Source organism: Polypterus senegalus, chromosome 9 (genome assembly GCF_016835505.1).
Source record: "Polypterus senegalus isolate Bchr_013 chromosome 9, ASM1683550v1, whole genome shotgun sequence".
In the NCBI taxonomy this organism is placed as follows: Eukaryota; Metazoa; Chordata; class Cladistia; order Polypteriformes; family Polypteridae; genus Polypterus; species Polypterus senegalus.
The window spans coordinates 29,483,160-29,506,061 of record NC_053162.1 but is presented as its reverse complement, the minus strand read 5'-3'; the positions used below and the strand labels follow the sequence as shown (position 1 = coordinate 29,506,061).

Here is a 22,902-nt window from a genome sequence, read left to right as displayed (position 1 = left end):
GGAAAGTAAGGAAGCGAGTGAGGAGGCACATGAGCGCAGGATGACGTTAATGTAGATAGATAGATAGATACTTTATTAATCTCCAAGGGGAAATTCACATACTCTAGCAGCAGCATACGGATAAAAACAATATTAATTAAAGAGCAATAAAATCGCAGAGCAAGTTAAAAAATACAAGGTGGAGAGTGCGAGGCAGGTATAACAGTCTATAATCTTGTGTAGTGTTACCGTTTACCACCCTGGGTAGGACTGAAGAGTCGCATAGTGTGGGGGAGGAACGATCTCCTCAGTCTGTCAGTGGAGCAGGACAGTGACAGCAGTCTGTTGCTGAAGCTGCTCCTCTGTCTGGTGATGACCCTATTCAGTGGATGCATTGGATTCTTCATGATTGACAGAAGCCTGCTCAGCGCCCGTCGCTCTGCCACAGATATCAAACTGTCCAGCTCCGTGCCTACAATAGAACCTGCCTTCCTCACCAGTTTGTCCAGGTGTGAGGTGTCCCTTTTCTTTATGCTGCCTCCCCAGCACACCACAGCGTAGATGAGAGTGCTTGCCACAACCGTCTGATAGAACATCTGCAGCATCTTATTGCAGATGTTAAAGGACGCCAGCCTTCTAAGGAAATATAGTTGGCTCTGTCCTCTCTTGCACAGAGCATCAGTATTGGCAGTCCAGTCCAATTTATCATCCAGTTGCACTCCCAGGTATTTATAGGTCTGCACCCTCTGCACAGTCTCCTCTGATGATCACGGGGTCCATGAGGGGCCTGGGCCTCCTAAAATCCACCACCAGCTCCTTGGTTTTGTTGGTGTTCAGGTGTAGGTGGTTTGAGTCACATCATTTAACAAAGTCCTTGATTAGGTTCCTATACTCCTCCTCCGAGTTGTATTGGAAGTCCGAGGTACAGTTAGGTCCATAAATATTTGGACAGAGACAACTTTTTTCTAATTTCTGTTCTCTACATTATCACAATGAATTTTAAATGAAACAACTCAGATGCAGTTGAAGTGCAGACTTTCAGCTTTAATTCAGTGGGTTGCACAAAAAGATTGCATAAAAATGTGAGGCAACTAAAGTATTTTCTTAACACAATCCCTTCATTTCAGGGGCTCAAAAGTAATTGGACAATTGACTCAAAGGCTATTTCATGGGCAGATGTGTTCAAGTCCGTCGTTATGTCTTATCAATTAAGCAGATAAAAGGCCTGGAGTTGATTTGAGGTGTGGTGCTTGCATGTGGAAGATTTTGCTGTGAACAGACAACATGCGGTCAAAGGAGCTCTCCATGCAGGTGAAAGAAGCCATCCTTTCCGAAAACAGAAAAAACCCATCTGAGAAATTGCTACAATATTACGAGTGGCTAAATCTACAGTTTGGTACATCCTGAGAAAGAAAGCAAGCACTAGTGAACTCAGCAACGCAAAAAGACCTGGACGTCCACGGAAGACAACAGTGGTGGATGATGGCAGAATCATTTCCATGGTGAAGAGAAACCCCTTCACAACAGCCAACCAAGTGAACAACACTCTCCAGGGCTTGGTAGGCAAATCGATATCCAAGTCTACCATAAAAAGACTGCATGAAAGTAAATACAGAGGGTGCACTGCAAGGTGCCAGCCACTCATAAGCCTCAAGAATACAAAGGCTACATTTGGACTTTGCTAAAGAACATCTAAAAAAGCCAGCACAGTTCTAGAAAAACATTCTTTGGACAGATGAAACCAAGATCAACCAGAATGATGGCAAGAAAAAAGTATGGAGAAGGCGTGGAACAGCTCATTATCCAAAGCATACCACATCATCTGTAAAACACGGTGGAGTCAGGCAGTGTGATGGCTTGGGCATGCATGGCTGCAGTGACACTGGGACACTAGTGTTTACTGATGATGTGACACAGGACAGAAGCAGCCGAATGAATTCTGAGGTGTTCAGAGACATACTGTCTGCTCAAATCCAGCTAAATGCAGTCAAACTGATTGGGCGGCGTTTCAAGATACAGATGGACAATGACCCAAAACATACAGCCAAAGCAACCCAGGAGTTTATTAAAGCAAAGAAGTGGAAAATTCTTGAATGGCCAAGTCAGTCACCTGATCTTAACCCAACTGAGCATGCATTTCACTTGTTGAAGACTAAACTTCGGACAGAAAGGCCCACAAACAAACAGCAACTGAAAGCCGCTGCAGTAAAGGCCTGGCAGAGCATTAAAAACTGTAACTGTATATAGGCTGAACAGGACCGGAGAAAGTACAGTCCCCTGTGGCGTCCCTGTGCTACTGACCACAATGTCAGACCTGCAGTTCCCGAGACGCACATACTGAGGTCTGTCTGTAAGATAGTCCACGATCCATGCCACCAGGTATGAATCTACTCCCATCTCTGTCAGCTTGTTCCTAAGGAGCAGAGGTTGGATGGTGTTGAAGGCGCTAGAAGTCCAGAACCAATTTTTACAGCACCACTGCCTCTGTCCAAGTGGGAGAGGGATCAGTGTAGCATATAGATGATGGCATCCTCCTATGTATATAGGCAGGAAGCCAACCACATGGTAGGTGCGCGGACAGCGGCCGTGTGGAAAAAGAAAGGTGGACCGGGCGCGGCTGTTGTGCATCTCTGCCGTGAAATAATTCATCTGTTAACAGAAAGTAGAAATGAAACCGCTTTAAGGAGAGGTCAGTTCCGAAAGTTTCTTATGGTGTAATGGTGAGAACCGCCAAAAAGAAGTTCGTTATGGGGCATGGCGTGAAATGAAACATACTTAACGTTTCTAAGTACAGTGTAAAAGATGAGCATGGGAAATTTGGGCTTCCTACATATATTGGAAGTCACAGAGATAGTGAGGAGGGGTTACCTCCATCTATATATACAGTTTAGGGAGTACACCCGTTTCCACCACTTGGGTGTCGCAATAGGACATGAAACATACCTAATGTTTGCACGTACACTGCAAGGAATGAGCATGCAAAATGTCAACTTCCCACCTGTATGGAAAGTGGGAGAATTAGTGATGAGTCAGTGAGGGCTTTGCCTTTTATATGTATAGATGAACATATTCAGTGGTGATGACTTGGTGCCTTTGATTCATCTGCCATCCATTCTACTTCCTCTGTAACTTACTGCCATTTTCCTATCTGCTATTGAATCAATTTCAGTACCAAACAGTAAAAATTAGATCCTACAGATAAGCACTGTATGTGTGTGTATAATCAGTCAGTAGAACACTTGTTATTTTTTTTTTTTTTGTGAAATGTGTACACAAATAAATTATTCCAGTATCTGTCACAACTGTCCAAATTTTCAGTTATACCAAGATATGGATTACTGGGCACACAGTCTACTTCTACCTCCCACTGCAGGCCAATACCAGCAATGCACTCAATGAACTTCAACAAAGCAAATTTAGGAAATATTCATCCAAAACATCGTTGGCATTATCAATGCAGGAAGCCAACATTCTGATTACATTACACAGCTACAATGAAACATGTTTACAGCCAGCTAGCCCACCCTCACCTTGGATGCTCATAACACCTCACGATATTCAGTGACTAAAGACCTGTGGCACTCACTTCCATGAAGTATAAATGTTCTGAGACACTGGTGCTGGGACACATTAAACATAATGGTCAAGGAGTTTGGTCTCGTCCGATGCGAGAGATGGACGTCTGAAGTGGAGCTCCGCTAGCAGTGGTGCTATTTTTCATATTATTTGCTTATTATTCTGAGATATCCTGTATTTATTCAACCCGAGAGGGACCGCTACAGTATATGTAAACACATATAAACATGGCCAACAAGAAGGGGGGTCCGAAAGAATCGAAGACTAAAGCTACATCCAAGCTGCGATCAGCAAGCCCTAGTTCGAGATACGGCCTCTCAGAGACAGACCTGGATCAGATGGGCGAAAGTACAGACTCCTCGGGACCACGGTCCGCTACATCGTCGCCTGCTGAGAGCGAAAAGGGGAGCGAAGGTGCGATCGTGAGTGCAGATGTGGATAGCTCGCCGATTGGAGAGGATTACCTGAAACTGGAAAAGGCCGGGAGGTCCGCGGCTTCAGTTACGCAATCACGCGGGACTGGAGCAGCGGGACACCGGCTTCAGCAGAGTCTGCTGCTTCATCTACGGTACAAGAAGGCACATTTGAGCTATCTGAACTGAAAGTGTTGCTCGCTGACCTCAGGCAAGATATAAAGAAAAGCGAGAAGGCTAATGAGAAAGCAACGGCAAAGGCACATGAGAGACTGAAACAGGAGATGAAACAGGCCAATGAATGTCTGCGACAGGAAATCCAACAGGCAAATGAAAGGCTGCGTCAAGAGGTACAGCTTGAACCGACAGGTGCTGGGTAAAATTGAAGAGCGCATTGAGAAAAACTCGGCTAAACTGAGCACGCTTGCTGATCGATTGGAGCATCTTAGTGAGACATTCACGAATCGGATCGAAATAGCCGAACATCTAGCTGCCAGTGCCGAGGAAAGAGCAGTAAATGTCAGTTGAATGTAAAAACTCGGAGAAAAACTTGGAGACAGACTGGCTGCTTTAGAAGATGGGAATAGAAGGTATAATGTCAGAATTGAAGGCTTGCCGGAGAATCGAGAAAGTTTAAACCCGGTGAAATTCGCAACTGAACTTTTTTCTAAAATAATCGGGGGCGACTTTAAAGCAGAATCTGAGATAGCAGCGGCTTACGCGTCACGGATCAAACACCGTCAGACCCGACCAAGATCTTTTATAGTCCGTTTTGAACGATTATCATTTAAGTTAGAGGTGATGGAACTCCTCAGGAAAAAAAAGGAAGATATTAAATATGAAGATTGCCAATTCGCGTCTTCCCTGACTTCTCTCCAGCAACAGCTATCAAACGCGCCGCCTTCTATAATATTAAACAGCTGCTACGGCAAGCCAATGTCAAATCGGCCTCCTGTATCCGGCAAAACTGAAAGTGGAATGGCAGGGCATTTCTATGTTTTCGCTAGCAAGGAGGAGGCAGAAAATGAGTTAAGAAAGCTGATCCGGGACTATTCTGATACATAATTGTGAGTCATGGCGGTAAATGATAAAGCTAGGATTAATAATCTACTGTCTGATCTATTTGTTTTAAAATACGGGTTTTTATCAGCATATATTCTCATATTCTTATATTATTATTACTTACTTATTACTTATCATTACTTAGTATTACTAGGGCTAAATGTTTGTGTTTTATTGTGCTTAATTACGTTTTCCTCCTCTTTTTTTTTTTCTTTTCTAATTATTTCATGTGTACCCTAAATGAGACTGTTCAATATCATACCCTTGGTTTGCTGTTATTGCTATTACTGCATTAAGACTTGTTATGCTTGTTTTGGACACATCTTTAACACCATCACCTGGGTTTATTATCTGGGGATATCATCTTAATGCACTAAAATTGATGAAGATTATATGTATGTATGTATGTATATATATATATATATATATGTATATATATATATATATATATATATATATATATATATATATATATTAAGTGCAAAATTCTTTTCTTTCTTTTTCCTCTTTTAAAGACTATATTGGTAACAGATATCTCTATCTTTTAACCTTAAAGCGCCACTGCATGGGGGCTTGATGTGCTTTGGGCGTGCTCTGTCTCTGGGTATGTCAGAGGACTGGGACTGCATGAAGTGGGTTTTAGCCTCACCTGGGGAGGCAAAAAGGGAGGGTGGGGGGTTAAGGGGGGAAGAGAAAGAGAGCAGGCTTGATCTATATCTAATCTATCATCTCAATCTTTATAATTATAACTATCAACGTAATAATAAGCTGCATGGCAACAACTCTTGGGGAATAGGAAATTAAGACCTAAACTATTTCACTTCCAGTTAAGACTATAATATGACACCAAAACTCAGAATCAGTGTCTCCATGATGGGACAGTTAACCGTAAGCTGGAATGTTAAAGGCCTGAATCACGAATTAAAGAGAAAGAAAGTACTTTCTCACCTAACAGGTCTAAATGCTAAAATAGTATTTTTACAGGAAACCCACTTACTAAGTAAGGATCAGTTCCGGCTGCAAAAGACTGGACTGGCCAAATGTTCCATTCTAGTTTTACAAAGAAAACTAGAGGGGTGGGAATTCTCATACATAGAACAGTACCATTTGTAGCATCAGATGTAGTATTGGATCCTGAAGGGAGATATGTGATGGTCATGGGAGACTTATCTAACTGTAAAATGATTTTGATAAATGTTTATGCACCTAATGTTGATGATAAGGAATTTATACAAAATTTATTTGCATCCATTCCCAATCTGAACACTCATAAACTTATAATGGCTGGGGACTTTAATTGTGTTCTAAATCCACTTTTAGATAAGACTTCCTCCACAGGGGGAACGGCAACTAACACCGCAAAGATAATTACAAAGTTTATAACTGATCACAACTTATCAGATCCCTGGAGGTTTTTAAACCCAAATTCAAGAACATATTCTTTCTACTCACCAGTACATCATTGCTACTCAAGGATTGATTACTTCTTTATAGATAATAACTTCTTGCCTAAGATTAAATCTTGTAAATACGATGCTATTGTTATTTCAGACCATGCTCCGATGATCTTGGAGCTGAAATTACTAAGCCCCATACACTCACCCCAGATGGCGTCTCAATCCGCTTCTATTAGCTGACGAGAATTGTACTGAATTTATATCCAAACAAATTGAATTCTTTCTAGAGACAAATACATCCCCTGAGATCTCTGCAGGAACACTCTGGGAAACTCTTAAGGCCTTCTTAAGAGGACAGATTATCTCATATCTTTCCCACAGAAATAAATCCGAAGCGAAGAAAGTAGCAGAGATAAAAGCGAAATTACTAAAATAGATGAAGAACATGCCAGACTACCAAGCGAGACTCTACATAAGAGGAGGCAGGCTCTACATTCAGAATTAAACCTCTTGACAACTAAAGAAACCGAACAACTAATTTACAAATCCAGACATCATTATTATGAACATGGAGAGAAAGCTAATAAGCTTTTAGCGCAACAAATTCACAAGCAAGAAGTGCATAGCGCAATCTCGTAATTACTAACACGAATGGAGATAAAATCATCGAACACAAAAATATAATGTGCACTTTTAGAGACTACTATAAATCCCTATATACTACTGAGTTTAAAGAAGACAATATACAATCTAATGCATTTCTGGATAAATTACAGATACCACAAATTGACGCTATTAGTGTGGAGGAGCTCGATAAACCTCTGTCATTATCAGAATTACTGGATGCTATAAAGTCACTCCAAGGTGGAAAAGCAGCAGGCCCTGATGGCTACCCTGCAGAGTTTTACAAGAAATTCTCCGCTCAGCTAGCTCCCTCCTATTAGCAACATTTACAGAAGCCAGAGATAACCAATCTCTTCCACAAACCTTTCGCCAAGCACTAATCACTGTCTTTCCAAAACAAAATAAGGACTTATTACAATGTGCATCATACAGACCAATTTCACTTCTGAATAACGACGTTAAAATACTCTCTAAAATCATAGCTAGAAGGATGGAGAAAGTGCTCCCCTCAATAATATCACAAGACCAAACTGGATTTATTAGGGGCCGACACTTATCTTCAAATCTTGACGCCTGTTTAATGTAATATACTCACCAACTAAATCAAACACCCCAGAAATATTATTATCATTGGATGCAGAAAAAGCATTCGACATGATTGAATGGAAATACCTTTTTACTATTTTGGAGAAGTTTGGGTTTGGCCCGAACATTTGTGCATGGATTAAATTACTGTATACTAACCCAGAAGCTTCAGTTTGCATCAATAACATTTGCTCAGACTACTTTAAACTAGAGCGTGGCACAAGACAAGGATGCCCTTTGTCACCACTGCTGTTTGCAATTGCCATTGAACCACTGGCAATACATTGTCGAAATACTGATCAGATAAAGGGGATTAGCAGAGAAGGACTGGAACAGAAAATCTCATTATATGCAGATGACATGGTACTGTATATATCGGACCCAGAAAATTCTGTGCCTGCAGTCTTAGCAGCACTCACAGAATTTCAAAAGCTCTCTGGTCTCAGAATTAATCTGAATAAAAGTGTACTCTTTCCGGTGAATTCGCAAGCATATAATATTAGATTAGACACCCTTCCTTTTATCATTGCAGAACAGTTTAAATACCTCGGGTAAACATCACAAGTAAACATAAAGCTCTTTATCAACAAAATTTCGTCGTCTGTATGGAAAAAATTAAACAAGACTTGCATAGATGGTCAACCCTTCATCTCACACTAGCTGGAAGAATTAACACTGTTAAGATGAATATTCTTCCTAAGCTCCTTTTTATTTCAAAACATACCAATATACATTAATAAATCGTTCTTTAAGCAATTAGATTCAACAATAACCTCATTTATTTGGAATTCTAAACATCCACGCATCAAAAGAGCGACCCTACAAAGACAAAAGGCAGAAGGCGGCATGGCTCTACCTAACTTCCAGTTTTATTACTGGGGCAAATATACAGTCGATAAGAACCTGGACACAAATAGAAGAACATACACAGGCATGGACCGCAATAGAAGTAAAATCCTGCAGTACTTCTTTGTATTCCTTGCTTTGTGCTCCAATAAACACACGTTATCGGCAATACACTAATAACCCAATTGTGCTCCACTCACTTAGAATCTGGAACCAATGTAGAAAGCATTTTAAGACGGAGAAGCTTCTTTCTGTGGCACCCTGCAAAAGAACCACCTCTTTCAACCCTCACAAACATATGCAGTTTTAATATCTGGAAAAATTTGGAATTAACTTGCTTAGAGACCTTTATATAGACAACGTCTTTGCATCCTATGAACAATTACGTTCCAAATTTAACATTCCAGCTACAAATTTCTTTCACTATCTTCAAATCAGGAACTTTGTTAAACAGAACCTTCCAGATTTTCCTCATCTTGCACCCTCATCCACGCTGGAAAAATTATTGCTCAATTTCAAGGAGTTAGACTCCATCTCTACAATATATAAAATCCTTTTACAATCCCTTCCTTTCAAAGATCCAAGAGGACACTGGGAAAATGACCTCTCAATTAATATATCAGAAAAGGAGTGGAAAGTAGCAATGCAGAGAATTCACTCAAGCTCCATATGCAAAGCATACAATTATACAACTCAAAATTATATATCGAGCACATCTGTCTCGACTAAAACTCTCCAAAATGTTTCCAGGGCATGATCCAACCTGCGAACGTTGCAACCAAGCCCCAGCCTCACTAGGTCACATGTTCTGGGCCTGCTCCAAATTAACATTATTCTGGACAAAAATTTTTAATTACCTCTCAGACAGTCTTGGACTCACAATCCCTCCTAACCCATTAACAGCTGTGTTTGGGGTTCTTCCAGAGGGTCTTAAAGTGGAGAAAGACAAACAAACTGTGATTGCATTCACTACACTGTTGGCACGCAGACTTATTCTGATAAACTGGAAGAACCCAAACTCTCCTCTTTAAGTCAGTGGGAAACTGATGTGTTATATTATTTAAAATTGGAAAAATCAAATACTCAGTTAGAGGATCTGTGCAGACTTTTTTCAAAACATGGCAGGATCTAATCAGTAATATTTTGAAATGATTTTATAAAGCACAGAGAATTTGTTGATTTAGGTATTTTTAAAAGCCTTAAATTTTACACCGTTTGGCTTGCTCTCTCTCTCAAGGGTGGGGATCGATCTGTTCTTAGCATAATTCTTTTTTTTTGTAAAACTTGATTGCTATGTATTGATTGTAATAAAATTAATAAATAAAAAAAAAAAAAAACATAATGGTCAAGATAGTTTGGACCCATTTCAGTCTTCATAGTACCATAACTAGTCCAGATGATGACATGTGCCTTGCATGCCATATCATTCAAGCACACTGCAGTATGACGAACTGCTATGTCATAGTACTGTTTATGGACTACAGCACCATGTGCGACAGTGCAGTACCATCAACCTTGACTGATCACCACACTCCTAGACAAGAGCCTGGATTTTGAATTTTTAGACTGGCAGTATTGCTTCCTCTTGACTGACTTTTAGTATAACTATGCGGGTAGTGAAGTGAATCCCCTGCTGCACTCCTTCACCTATAATAGTGTGGCCAGACACAGCAAAGACAGAGGGGAACTTATTCAGGAACTGCAATATGTACAGTAGATAATTGAGGTTACAAATAGCCAAATGGAATATGCTATATAGTTTTAGCAAAAAATAAAGGCCACAGTACAACCTTGGTATAAATTAGATATAATAAGCTTAATTTTGTTGTATTTTTTGTTGGCATTAACCTCATTATGCATATAGTAATTGCTTTCCTCTTTTCTTTTTGAGAGGACACTAAACTATTATACCCATAGCTATAAATAAATAGGCTGTACAACTTCTTCTAAAGTGGCCCTTCCATGTTGGCACTGGGCTGAAATAAAACTATAGTTTAACATTCAGGGTCACTTAAAAACATGAAGCAACAGTTTGTTTTTGGAGCCTCTGTTCCTTTATACAGTACAGAACTCTGTTACTAAGACAGTTCTGATAAGTTTTGGTACCTTAACTTTACAAAGTTGAGGTTTCAGTCAGCAGTGTTTCAATGAGCAAAAACCAGGATCCTTGAACACAGCAGTATAAAAAGTCCTCTTTACCCATTATAGAACTAAAGATTTTCTAAACAATACTTATATCATATAAAAACAAACTGCTGCTAATTGGTAGCTGGCTGAGACTGTTTTGCTGCAGTGTTCAGCAATGCTGTCTCATAGATCCAAGGACCTGGGTTTGATGCTGGGTCCACTGGTTTTTACACACATTCAAAACATTTTCAGGTTAGGTTAATTAGGAACTCTATATTAACCTTTGTCTATAATAAATTTCCAGGACAAGCCCTTGCGGATTACAGCCTTACAAAGAAAACAAGTTTTTCAAAACAGAATGGAAATCAGTCTTTTTAAATACATTACTTAATAATAATAATCATTCCGTTTACAACTTGACAATATACTTTGATATTACCATCCTACTATTACTAGAGCAACACATGAGAATCACAGAACCCATTGTTATTATCTGAAACATTTTGAATGATTAATGTGGTAAAAAAAGCACTTCAATACAAAGCTCTTACGAAATAGTTTCTTTGACATTAGTATGATTTGTTAAATTTAAACTTGTTACAATTATATTTTCTGACTTGAAGGCTAACATATTATACCTACTGTGTATGTCACAGAAGAAACAGTAACTTTTGTCTGACAGAATATCTCTGAAGTGTATATTTACAGAGAAAACACATTTTTGAAACTGACAATACAAAGTGGAAACTGGGGTCATTTCCTACTATGTAGCAAAAGTCAATTTTTTTGGCCTTTCTTTTCAAATCACTTTAAGAGCATTTTCTTTTTCAAATAATCAGGCAATCTGGTTAAAAACAGATATGGATGGCAACTTAAGAACCTTTATGTAAAATGAATCTCAAAATAGCCAAAAAAATAATAAAGAATAATTTTTCAACAAAGAAAGTGATTGATGATGAAAAATCACTAAGGGAAAAAAAACATTACATTTGGTATGTAGTTACTACACTTCACACATTAAAATCATATAACTAAATAATCTAATATCTATGACTGTCTGTGTGCCCCTGATAAGAATTCCCCATGATCTGTTGATCCAAATGGGCCAGATGGTCCTTAAAAATTAATAAAATAAACAAACGGAAACATCCCTGAAAGAAAGATACTGGGACTCACTCAGGCTTAGAGGATTGGCAAGTAACTAACACAATGTTTAATTTAATTTGGTTCAGCCCAAAAAAGCTACATGAAGCCACCAAGGCAGGGTTAAAGATGTAAGTGAAGTACAATGCCAGCAGGGCGCCAAGCAATGGAGCAGATAGAGAAGAAGAAGAAGAGAAAGCCCATGTGTGGGTAGAGTCTTGTGCAGGCATGATTTCTGGATAGCCTCAGAACATTTCTGGCAAACCATTAGATGACTCAGGAAAAGTAACTGAGATATTTCTCATGTTTTCCTTGGTTAGACCGTGGACAGGTTGACGTCAACTGGGGATACTGACAAGATGCAGAAGAAGTACTATGAAGAACTCCTAAAATCAGTGGAGTTGCCAATGTTGGAGGAGGCAGTGCCAGAAGCAAAGGTTGGCATTAAGTCCAACTGGAGTTGGTTAATATATATAGATTTTTAGTATCATGATGTTCTGCACACCTTTATTTAGTTTTTTACAACTTTTTCTGAACATCAAAATCCACAAAATCAAATCTAATGTGCTATTTCTAAGCTATGTTGGCTCCACCCATGTGGTCTGGAGGTGATAAGTGTGAGAAATAAAAAAATGATGCGAGAATCATAAGAGGAAACATTTAGAACAACTAGGGTTATCTCTGTGGCTTGTAAACGGTTTGGTCTTCCCCTAGATGACAGTCAGATAACCAGTAACTCTAAGTGTTACAGAAATCCTCAACCATCCATTTAATACGGTCTCCGTTACTTACCCATTACAAGCGGGAATAAAATGCCAGACTTCATAGAATTCTTTTGTGTGAATTATTTGATGTTTGTGAATCAGGTTTGGGGTAAACTGTATCCTGTCCATTTTTTTCATTTTAAGTTTTATATTTTTGTGTAGCAGATCACTTAATCTTCCTAATTACAATAATGGATAATAATTTTATAGTGCATTCATTTTAAAGTAACATTTACAAATACTGTAATGACTAGAGGTGGAGGAGACAGGGGAATGCATTTAGCACCTAGTGGGCGTAAAGCTGGTGGGTAGTGAGCTCTGAAAATTACTTTTAGTTGCTTCAGCACAACTACCACATTCCTCGGCCGCTCCACCCTGCTGCACAGGTTTTCTGCAGCTCCATGCGCCCCTGACTGTTTCATCCCAATGCCTGTGCACAGACACCACTGGCCTCACCTCCCCAGGCTCGTTGATAGCCATGGACCCAGGCCGATGTGCTTCAGGAGTGGTGACACGCAGCTGAAGTGCTCATTAAGTACTGTGTCAGTACACCCTCTTTAGATCATAATTTATGGAAGATGTTTCCATGAATCCTCATGCCCTCACCAAAGGATTGTATCCCTCTCAGGTGTTACTACATTACATTGTTTCGGTGGTATTTGAATCTGTTAAGATTACTGAAGGAAATAAAATATACAGCCATATTACTTTGTGAGTAGAGGTTAGTCATAGGATAATGAAATATAAATTAATAAAATAGAAATTTGGTGTGATTTTGTACTGCCAGATTTTTAATAGGAAACTGTTAATTCACTGCTTATTCAGAATGAAACTGAAAGTAAAGCTTTACTGGGTACTTGAAATGCTCAACAAAAACACATCACCCACCTCAGAATTTTAAGAATTCCTTACAGATCCTCACCTGGCACAAGCCATGTAAAGTACCAGTCTATACTGTAGACAAAGATTCAAGAAGATGCTGAGAGTACTGGATGTAAAATACAAGTTGTCTGGCTAATGTTATAAAATTGATACCTACATGCATCATAGACTGTTAAAGACAAGAAAAAGCATGGATATGCAAATACATATTTTGGAATCATTACAAGTGATGTTAATTGTAAAATAGTAAATTTATAATATGTATATACACATGTATTAATATTGGTGATTTTGTTTAACTGATTGGTACACACAGATACAATACATACAATGGAAACTCAAATATAAGTAAAGGAGATACAAAACAAAAATGGGTGAAAAACATGTTATTTGAGCTGTTTCTTTGATGCTATTATTTCACATTGTTGTGAGAAAATATACCAGGCTTTGGACTTAATAGAAAACATGTATATACTTACCTATATGGTGCTGATCTTCCATTTTTAAATGTATTTTGAAAACTTTGAGAATTATTGAATATTATATTTTGGATCCAAATAATAACAAAATCAATTTAAGTCCACGTTGCCTGGCCCCAGTGATTAAGAAGGCCTGCAGTGGCAAGGCCACAGTGGTGAATAAGATCAGACCAGATAGGCTGAAATTACTGGATACTGTAGGGATGTTTTGGCTAAAACACCTATTCAGTGGTGGGGACAATGTCTTAGGGTTGGCAGATTTGAGTGGTGCCCCTAATTAAAATAAATAAATTAAAAAAAAAGGGCAACAAGGGTGTAAATCCATTTACCAAGGAAGCACACAGTTCAACCGCTATGGAAAAAAAAAAAAACAAAAAATAAAAACTATGCCAGCACACTGGAACAGAGATTCTGTCCAGTTTAACCTAGGATCCGGGAAAAACAATGCAGATTTTCTCTTCGCTGTGGAACACTGGACCAACAATTTACTCTTGCATAGATGTATATTTCAGGGGTCACAGGAATTTTCTAATCCTGCTTTTTGGATCTCGAAAAAGCTTAAGACAGCATAACCACAGTATCTTGTGAGAGGTGCTTCATGAAATTTGGGTTTCAGGGCCACTGGTACATTCTATTCATGCACTGTGGAGCAAGAGTAGCGTTTGTTCATAAAGTTGCTCTCAAGCACAGTCCATTTAATATGGCTGTTGGACTCGGCCAAATGTGCATTTTAAGACCTTTCCAGTTCATGACATTCATAATCGTGATATCAAATATCAAATACTGAAGAATATACAGCTTGGGGACCTAAAGATTGAATCTCTAATGTTGGAATACAATATTGACATTTTGCTTCATCAGACCGTGATCTCCGGCACAACCTGGAATGGTTCACAGTGGAGTGAGATGTGGCTAAAAATCCAAGGTCATGGTCTTTTCTTGTTCTCTTTTGGTATGGAGAGAGCAGTTGGAAAAGGTTAGCAGTTAGCAAAAGACCCAGGGCAGATCCAGGACACGATGGAAGGATTATTTCTCTCAGCTGGCCTAACAGACTCTGGAAATTACAGAGGGAGTACTGGAAGTAACTACTGATGATAGAGTGGACTGGTCAGATCCTCTCAACATGTTGCTACTGCATCTCTTGCCAGGATAGGAGGACTGAAAAAGGTATTGATCCATTTACTTCTAAATAGCATATTCAAATATAAAATCAAATAAAAACATTTTAATGTATGGTTGGTCCGCAATAATGAGATTTACCTACTGTGAAAATCATTACAACAGATTTTAAGACTTCACTACTAAGGCTGAAAAGTAAATTTCAGTACAGCAGGGATCAATTAATACACAGGACTGCTTAATGAGCAGTAGCACCATAGATCACCTCTTAAAATACTTAACATATGGCGACTATTTCTGCAAACACATTTTACTCTTTTACAACAAGACTCCAAGGTGAAAAGCATAAAGGCAAGGCAACTCAGTGCCTCAGACCAGTACCTCTGAGCTGGGGACTGGCTCAGTTACGTAGTGGTATTCTGCTTGGGTGGGTGTGCACTGTGACAGCTATACTGTATATATCAACAACTGTTAAAGTGTGGCTCCATTGGACTTTGAACCTGTGTATTGATACATTTTGACACAATACATAAGGCAATACATTCCAAATGTTTATGTTAAGAATTTTTTCTTTATTCTATGATATTAGTTTTGCAGTTACTAATGATTCAGCACTAATATCAAAATAAATGTGATTTAGTCTTTTTGGAAATAGACTCCTTCTTGGTTCTACCAGCAACTTTAAAAAAAAAAATCATCGATTTTACATAGGTACGTATAACATTTATACTCTGCAGATTTACCTTATTTATTTATAGAAACATACTAATAAACTGTGAAACTGTAGAACTTACCTTAATGACTGCCTTATGTCAACCAGAAACAATATTGTTAAGTTACATTACCAAGCAAAGATCCTGACATAGTTAAATCTTCATTTGCCAGGTGTTAAATTCACACATTATTTTAATTATGTAGTCTGCTTTTCTATGTACCTTTTTGCATATCGTATAAGAATGGCTGAAAAATCAAAATAAGCTATTTCAAGCAGAAATATTTACACTGAGAGAGCTCACTATAGGACATAGACAAAAAACCTCTACAATTTAAGTTGAATTTTAAAATAAACTTTGACTGAATGTTCACTTTGAATTACCAGTCATTAAGACATAGTTATAGATATTTTCTTCAAACCTTATCAGTAACATACAATACTTATGAGGGTTTAGTTAAAGGCAACAAATTTGTTAGTACTCTGCTGGTATTTATTAAAATTTATAAAAAAAAAAAAACTGGGTTGAAGAGTGTACTAGTTAAAAAACGGTTTGAGAAAGCAAAAAAAAAAATGAGTCATTACAAAATTATTACAGTTCAAGTTCTAGCAAAAACAAACATACCTCTGGAAGGCTGGACATATTCACTAAGATAAGCTGTGGGGACTTCATAGAAATTTGCCCAATTTGGTTTAAGGGGAATTTTCCATCCTTTGTTGCAACAACAATATGGTCAAGAGCACCTAGAAAGATGCGTTGAAATAAATATGTAAACATTCCAAGAACATATTTCTTGACATATATTTTACAGTAAGTTGTGAGATATTGTATATATATATATATATATATATATATGTAGCAAAAACATTGCCATTCCAATTAAAAAAATGTCATTTTAGATTTTAAACTTGAGATTTAGTCAAAACACAAAAATAATATAGCATTTCTCAAACTCAGTCCAATTCAGGATTGTGTTGTGCTGGAACCTGCCCTGGCTACATTTGGTACAAGACAAGAACCAGCCCTGGAAGCAGTGCCAATCCACCGTAGGGCCCTCATGTGCACATACCCACCGGCACATCTTTGGCAATGCAAGAAGTAATGGGGAATCCCAATAGTCCCCAACTTACAACTAGAGAAATCATTTTTTGCAGTGGTCTATACATTTGATTTCAGTACATACTACTGATTCTATGTACAGCTTGATACAAAACTACTCCATGTCTTTGGTCAAACTATTTAGGCTTTTCAGTAAGTAATTGTGTTTTATTTTACAGGTAAATAAATGGAAACAATTAGTAATGGTTGAGCAAAACATGTCAGGTTTTAGATACAGGAGATCATGTTACAGTAACATACTGAAACTGAAGAGGCCATAAAAGCAGACGATCAGAGAGGAGCATACAGTATATTATATATCTTGTTTTCAGATGACCTTTGATAGTCCCTAGCCTCTCAGGTTGGGGTCCTAAGTTAAAAAAGAGAATTTAAGGTGCACTGTGTACATGGGTGCAAAACGGTTATAACACACACAGAGTAAATGGGTATTGTGTGTGGAACTTCTTTAGAATTGGATGATGTTGAAAGTGACATTCAGGTATTGGTGTTTGGGCCTCTGCTCTTTTTAATACACATTATTGGTACTGAGTAGATACAAATAATAAGTTGTTTTAAGTTTGAAGTCAAACTATATATGATGGCAAATAATCTATGATCAGATGAAATTATTACACATGGATAGAAATGAGACTTGGGCAAACTTGTGACAAATAAAATATAAAAGTAAGAAAAAATGAAACAATACATTTTAGAGAACAATATAAAAATGGCAGAGCAGACTCATTTTTTGCATGGGTAATGACAAACTTTACAAGGTGTATAACTCTGTGTCAGCCAGTGTGCTTTTCTACACTGTGGCATGCAGGGCCAGTAAAATCCCTTCAACAGAGGTCGACCGAATCAACAAGCTGATTAGGAAGGCAGGCTCTGATACGGGATGCACCCGCGACCTGCTGGAGGTAGTAGTGAAAGAAAGAAAAAATTCCTCTTTGACACACTAACATTGACGACATTTAGTCAATTAAGTAATCAGAACAACTGTGTCAAGAAATATTATGGGGTCTCCTTCATATCCAAAGGGAATACACCTTTATAGTAGCCCAATGTTCTATTATCTTTAGCCAAGTCAAAAGTGTTTTTCTTCTTTTTTTGTAATTCTTGTGTGTGTTTGAGAGTTGATGTTGTTTGTTATAATGTTTTTTTTTATTTCCTGAGCTTCGATAAAAGTTAAATTTCCCCTGGGGGCAAATAAAGTACTATTCCTCTAAGCAAGGCTAAGTGATTAACGCAGAGTTTGTTTTAATTTGCTGAAATCAGCTATTTTATACTTTACCATGCAACATGTCATGTACTGTTTAAAAAATTTAGCTTTCAGGTGACCCAATCTTTTTAATTTTATAGGCACTATATTTTATGCATCAAAATATGTAACACAGGTTACTAAAATGTCTGAAAATTAACATCACCTTAGTTTGCACTGTTAATTTGTAATTTCCTTTATAAAGACACTGATGGGAACGTTTGTTTTAATGTTGTAAATTTGTAGCTGAAATGTAGGCCCTTATTACATCTTTGACAGTAAATAACATTAACCCTCCTGTTTCTTATTTTTTGTAGGATATAACAAAAAAAAAAAAAAAGACTTGTCATATATTTAGTAGTGAAACACAGCAGAAACATCCCAAATTAAATATAAGATGGCTTTAAGTTCAAATTTACAATAACTAATTTAGTGCATAATAAAAAATTAAATAAAACAACTGCAACAAAAAATATCTTTGCAGTGTTTTCACTTGTGTTTTGTTAGTATGGGTAGAAACAACAGAAATATATATTACAAGAAGTGAACTGTTCATCCGGTTTTGTTTAGACTGGGGAATTAAAAGGAGGAAAAAAGCACTACACTGCAGTCACACAGAGACTTGACACAAGTCTGATGGAACCCTTCAAAATGCTAATTTCCAACCAATTGGACTTTTCCTGCCCCACCAGACGATTACCTGAAAACTTGCTTCTTTGTAACATCTGCAAACACTTTAACAAGACTTTCTTGACATTTCCCTTTCACAAAAAACATTTTCAGGAAATGATTAACAAAAATGGATTCTTCCTGGTCAAGGCCAACTTTACAAAATCTTTGGTAGCTATGAAAGGGTTACTGTGTTATCACGCCTACTGCTAAGGTCTGTTTAGTAGTGTTTTAGGGGGCTATTCTGTCTGTAGTGAAGAGATGCATGAATAGTATTTTTCTTAAATGTAGTACTCCATATATGGAATAAAATTAATATTTTATAACTGTCAAAGTAAAAAGAATATATCAATGTCAGTGGCTTTCTGCAGTTTAAAGATCAGGAGCCTTCTGGGCAAAGTAATAACCAATATTATAATTTAAAATAAATAAAGACTGCACACTCATCTACTTAATTCAATCATGGGTCACAGAGAATCCAAACCTATCCCAGAACTATTGGTTGCACGGCAGTAAGCTTACTTCAGAATACCTGATTTAACATATTATAACTTTATATTCCCAAACCTGCTTAACCCAATTGTGGGTTGTGGAAGGCCTGGACCTATATCAGGGCGCAAGACAGAAAAACCCTGGAAGGGGTGGACTGTACATGGACTGTATTTTTGTATATTTTGTTTTGTGTTTTTGGTTTACAGTAATCCCTCCTCGATCGTGGGGGCTGCGTTCCAGACCCCCCCACAATAGGTGAAAATCCACGAAGTAGAAACCATATGTTTTTATGGTTATTTTTATATATTTTAAGCCCTTATAAACTCTCCCACACTGTTTATAAATATTCCCCGCACAGTTATACAGCATAAACCCTTTGTATTCTCTTAGATATTAGGTAAGATTCATTGAAATTATGTAAGTAAACACACTGTTTATATACAGTAAAACCTAAATATTATTTTAAAGATATCGAGTGTCTCCGATAACACATGTTACAGTCATTATGATAGACAGGCCACCCACAATAAATACGTACAATGCAAGAAAAATTGTATATAGTAAATGTGTGTACAGTGACACTAAACGTACATACATGTACTAAGTACTGTAAGTAAAAAATTAATTATATAATTACTCACCAACAATGATTTGTCCGATAACGATGAGTTTAGTTTTACTGCACAACAAAGGAGAGCGTTACAGCTTTTCTAAAGGAGCCTCTTCAGGCGACAGTGTAGCACCGCCGTTGTTCTTCAATCCAAATCTCTAAAGCAGATTTCATCCAGACTACTGTCTTATTACATCCACTTACAATTTGTTTTGCACCCTGGTTAAAAGGACACTGCGGCCATAGATCTTATATTCCTTTCCTACTTTTTAAATAAAAAAGAATCATAGCCTCATTGATGCCGTAATGGCGTCCTACAGCGGTGTAGCTTTTCCCTTCCTTCAACATATCCAAAACGTTTACCTTTTCGGCAATTGTTAACATCTTCTGTTGGCGCTTGGGCACGACCCCTGAAGCAGTAGCAGGAGCAGATCGTTTTGGAGCCATAATGAATGGCTTGACTATACACAGATAAACACAAAAGAGCACAAAAGTTAACTCTTTACACAGCGAAACACGTTGATGCTGAATGAGCAAGACGAGACTTCCTGGTTAACGCCGCGGAATCAAATTCGGCTCTCTGTCGCTAAGCCATTCAGCACACAGGAACTTAACTGCGTGCTCTGATTGGTTAGCTTCTCAGCCATCTGCCAATAGCGTCCCTTGTATGAAATTAACTGGGTAAACCAACTGAGGAAGCATGTACAGGAAGTAAAAAAGACCCATTGTCCGCATAATCCGCGAAGCAGCAAAAAATCTGCGTTATATATTTAGATATGCTTACATATAAAATCTGCGATAGAGTGAAGCCGCGAAAGTCGAAGCGCGATATAGTGAGGGATTAGTGTACATCAAAAACATTAAATGAACCATAATATTACACCTAAATGTGATTAATGATATTATTTTATAATTGTATATCATTATTTTAAGGAAACCAGAATACATGCAATGATACATACTGTTTCACATTTTATGGAAGTTTCCAATTAACACTTTTACTTAAAAAAATGAGTATGCAAACTGGGGATGTCTTAAAATTTTCAACCACAGAGATTTACAATGTGTCTAGAAGTAGCTATAACTCTTCTAAAAGGAATAAAGCCAGAAATATTAATAGCAGACAACTATGTGTGAATTTATTATAAATTCCTTTCAAACCATGTGAAGACACAGAAGGCAGAAGTAGAAATAACCTAGAAAACTCTCCTTGCAATTTATTTCTTTTAGTTGTTTTCTGTGCATTGATAAATATTAAAAAATGTTGTAGTGATGCTTAAATACCCTAATCCACTTGACACAAAATACATGTTAAACAACATGGCAGTATATTTCATTAAACGATCATCTTCGAAGTCCTGATAAACACAGTTTCAACTAACCAAAGTCAAATGAGTCCCAGAAAACACTTCAAAAGTTGCAACCAAGGTGCCCTGACATGGAAGTGTTTAAGGAAATAGCAATAAAAAAAACTTAAAAAAAAATACTTCACACATAACCTCTTCAGCAGTAGAGGAAAACAAATAGTGAACTGGGTCATTAGACTCCAATTTTCTCATAAGTACTTTAGTAGACTCGTCAAGGAAACAGCATTTTATGGCATGAGATTAATAATACCATTGCTGTACAATATTATGTTTTTGATTCTATTCCTTGCCACAACAAGCTCTAATAAATGTTAAATTTCAATATGAAAAAAACACACAAATGTGTGTACTTTTCAGCAAAGCAGATACAACTATGGATAATCAATATGTCAAAAAACAAAATTACTTAATTTCAGTGGACCTGAAAAAATATGAAAGCAAAATGTTTGTATTATTTTTAGCATATGTAAGAAAACAGAGAATAAAAAAATAGAAGCTAAGGACTAATGACTGTGAAGTAATGAACTAGAAAATACATTGTACAATTTAGTGGGACACAGAGAAAAGTCACATTCTAATATTTCACACGTGTTTTCAGAGTAACATGTTTGAAGCTATGCAGATATTTAGCCATAAAAATCTAAATAATTTTATGACTATGAATTTTAATAACATTGATTTACTGTGTCTATAATTTTGCTGTTTATCAGTTGTTCCAGGTTAAACAGGTCAAACAATAACATAAGCCGGGGGAAAAAAAAAAACCCTAACAAAAGCAAAATGTGATTTTTCCTATTGTAAAGCTAATGGACGTGCTTCTAAAAATGTGTCAAGGCTCATGTAAAACATGTCTAGTCCTTAAGAGAAAGCAGCAAGTACCAGTGCCATAAGGTTAAACTTTATGAGGTACAATCAGATCTGGTGGTTCTCATTCTTCATTTCTTTAGCATTGATATACTCCTCTCTGAAGCTTTTCTGACTGGCTTCCATTTACCAGTTTGTCAATAAAATAGCTTTGGAGTCGATTATCAGCAATTTGAAAAACATGGGCTGAACAGTGGCATGACCAATGCACAGGGAAACCCTCAGACAGTACAGGGTGCCAAAGATGGTTCCTTACTAAACAATAATTTTGAAGTAAAACCAAGCACTTTTTTTCGACTGTACAGACTTTGCAAGCAAATCAAAAATGACACTGGCAATTGGACAGAATGCAGTTTGAGTGCTGGGGAACAAAGAATAATTTTTAATTTAGAATCGTCTTTTTGTAAGATAGCTCCAATTGTGAGGCTGCTGTATGGTCCTAATGTACTTGATGTTCACTAAAAAGCCAAAGCACTCAGCAAAAAGTAGATGACCACAACTTAAGCATCTTCCTGAACCTGACTCTATGAGCATTCATTGCAAACTTTTTGATATACAGAATGTCATAAGGTAAAACGTCAATGGCCTTTTATGTTTAAACCAAGCCTGCACAGGTTAAAGATTCTACAGGTGTTACCATAAAATGTAAATATTTTATAGGGTTGTGGAAAAATGTCTTCATGGGACAGCAGTGTAGAATTGTTTGAACAATATATCTCAGGAAAGATCCTGTTTAGTGCAGTTTTGTAACAGTGAAAACATCTGCAATTTTTATCAAATAAACAACTTAAGACATTATAGCACAATTAATGCTGACAAATTTTCCAATTAA

At 37.4% G+C, this 22,902-nt stretch overlaps 1 protein-coding gene across 1 annotated transcript in view; it reads right to left on the bottom strand.

The window, feature by feature from the left end:
• Positions 1-22,902, bottom strand: part of mrrf (mitochondrial ribosome recycling factor) — a 108,365-nt gene that overhangs the window by 23,049 nt on the left and 62,414 nt on the right. The window contains exon 4 of the mRNA XM_039762820.1: positions 16,334-16,452. Coding sequence (XP_039618754.1) covers positions 16,334-16,452 — 119 coding nt within the window. The remainder of the gene's footprint in view (positions 1-16,333; positions 16,453-22,902) is intronic.